At 32.1% G+C, this 2,894-nt stretch overlaps 1 protein-coding gene across 1 annotated transcript in view; it reads left to right on the top strand.

Moving 5' to 3' along the window:
• The first annotated feature begins 611 nt into the window (after positions 1-611).
• LOC103606817 (glutamate receptor ionotropic, kainate 2) overlaps positions 612-2,894 on the top strand; it is a 45,929-nt gene continuing 43,646 nt past the window's right edge. The window contains exon 1 of the mRNA XM_008591356.1: positions 612-858. Within this exon, the coding sequence (XP_008589578.1) occupies positions 612-858 (247 nt within the window). The remainder of the gene's footprint in view (positions 859-2,894) is intronic.

The raw sequence follows: 2,894 nt of genomic DNA, 5'->3' as shown, positions 1-2,894 counted from the left end.
CCTGAATGATGATTTCTGGTTCTTGTGAGGCAGGCTAAAAGTGGTGACCAGATTGTGTCTCAGTGGAAATGTAGTCAATCTTATGTGTATCATCCTTATTTGCAACAAATTCCCCTCATCTCTTCAACTTATACCTTTGTGTATCCTTTGGGGTTAATGTGGCATCTGTATGATAATCAACTAAATTGGGGAAAAACAAATAAATAAACTTTCAGTCTTATAGTGTCAATCTGTATCCAGTGTCAGTGTTCCAAATTTGATGTTATAGTAAGTTGAAAATAAAATTATATATGTGAGATACTAATGTAAGGTACAAGCACAAAAAGACCCTCCTTACTAATCTTGTTTGCTTTTTCTAATTTTTATTTATTTTATGATTTACTAGTTTACATTTTTGAATATTGACATTGTTAAATAAATCTATACTGTACCTGGGAATGTGATGAGGAATTACTGTGATAAACATTTATAGCTTTTGATTTTTATGGTTTAGATATCTCTTTTATTAGTAATATAATTACAAGATAGTATGAGTAAATTAAATATAGTCAGTAGTATCTAAATATTGTAGGACCACATGGAAACTAAGGAATAGCTTTCTTATGAACGAAATGTATCTTATTTTTCCCCAGAAATCAAAAATCTCTACATATGACAAAATGTGGGCATTTATGAGTAGCAGGAGGCAGTCAGTGCTCGTCAAAAGTAATGAAGAAGGAATCCAGCGGGTCCTCACCTCCGATTATGCTTTCTTAATGGAGTCAACAACCATCGAATTTGTTACCCAGCGGAACTGTAACCTGACACAGATTGGCGGCCTCATAGACTCCAAAGGTTACGGCGTTGGCACTCCCATGGGTAGGTCAGCCACTGTTTCTTTGTTCATTAATCTTAGTTGCTGTAAGGAGAAAAAACAGTGCATCCACACATGCCATTAGGAATTTTGTTTTTACCGAATGCTTCTTGCTACCTTCTGTTAAGGTAGCAATAATAATTTGAAGATATGCTTCTAAATGGATAAGAAAAAAAGAAAACTTGATTTCTACCAAAATGGTCAGTAGTCATCTTTACTGTGTCAATGGTGGAAAATCCACAATATTCCCCCAAAGAACCTTCTCTTCTCAATCTTGCTTTAAAAAAAATATATATACTTTATGAATAGAATAAAGTTTTTCATGACAATTTATATGGTGGAAAATCCACAATATTCCCCCAAAGAACCTTCTCTTCTCAATCTTGCTTTAAAAAATATATATATACTTTATGAATAGAATAAAGTTTTTCATGACAATTTATTTTTCACATTTGTGGCTTATGGATATAGGATTTGACTTGGCGAGTTAACTAAAAGAATGAGCCACAAATGGTTCCACAAATGAATGTTATTTCAATTGTTTCACTTAAACAAGGTACAGTTAGCAGACTATTTACCAATGATGTATCTAAAACATTTGACTCTAATGGTTAAATATCTTTAACATCCCCCCTCTTCCATATGACAAAATTACTTTTAGTCATAATAATGAAATGAAATAAAGAATAATTTCCAAAAAAAGAGAACATTTTGTTATGTGTGTGTATATATATATGTATAACTGTATATGTGCATATATGCATGAATATGTATATATTTGTGCCATAAACAAATAAATACATGCATAATATTACAGTACATGTTTAAATGTGAATAGAATAATGGTTCCCCCAAAATGTTCATGTCCGACTCCCCAGAACCTGAGAATATGTTACCTTACATAGCAGAAGGAATTTTCCAAATATGATTAGATTAAGCATTCTGAGATGGAGAGATTATCCTGGATTAAACAGGCGGGTCCAGTGTAATCACAAGGGCTTTTATAAGAGGGAGGCAGGAAGGTAGAGTCACAGTTAACATGTAACTATGGAAGAAGTGGGGGGAGAGAGAGAGAGAGGCAAAGAGAGAGAGAAAGTGAGAAAGACAGGAGAGAGGAGAGAGAGAGATTCGAAAATGCTACCTACTGGTGTTGAAGATGGAAGAAGGGGCCACACACAGGTCAAAAAATGCAAGCGACTTTTATGAGTCATAAAAGGCAAGGAAACAAATTCTTTCCTAGAGGCCATAGAAGGAATGCAGCCCTTCAGAGGAATCAGTTTTAGGACTTCTGACCTCCAGAACTGTGAGATAATAAATTCCGTATTGTTTAAAGTCACTAAGTTTATGGTAATTTGTTACAGTAGCAGCAGGAAACTAATTGTAAGAAAAGGTAAAAAATATTGGGTAACATGTTTTAATTGCATCAAGTCTTTTGTGGAAGAGAGGGGAACGCACTTACACTCATTGTCTTATTACGGTAGTAAATATAACACTATAATCTTTTTGAACCTCAACTTCGAGAAATTTGCCGATGACTTGGTGAAAACTGGTCATTGTGTATTCATGTTTAATAGGCAGTTTAGTGAGGTTTGTCAATTTATCGTCACTCATAATTTCATTAATTTTAATTTTAAAAAAGTTTCTTTCAAATGAATAACAAAATACAATATTTCCTTACATAGCAAAGTAATTTTATTAAAAAAATTATAAGTTATAAATAACACTACTAAATTTTATATATTAGAAATATTAGAATATTAAAAATAAGGAATTATTAGAAAGTTGGGCACATGTTAATAAAATCTCATTTTGTAATAAATTTCAGTATTTTCAATATTATACATGTCTTTGGTTCTTTGGGATCATTTCTAGCAACTTTCAAATGTCTATTATGTCCAAGTATTTTTTTACCAAAAATAAAGACTTTACCAAAAAATTCAACATTAAATCTTATTATATTTGGTAGAATCATCTAAAATTTATTCTGGTTCAAAATAGTTTAACTGGCTTTGAGAGAATTTTGAGACACTAATTCCTGTAA

The sequence above is a fragment of the Galeopterus variegatus genome, unplaced genomic scaffold (genome assembly GCF_000696425.1).
Source record: "Galeopterus variegatus unplaced genomic scaffold, G_variegatus-3.0.2 Scaffold6861, whole genome shotgun sequence".
NCBI classification, from domain to species: Eukaryota; Metazoa; Chordata; class Mammalia; order Dermoptera; family Cynocephalidae; genus Galeopterus; species Galeopterus variegatus.
This window is presented reverse-complemented; position numbering and strand designations above follow the sequence as displayed.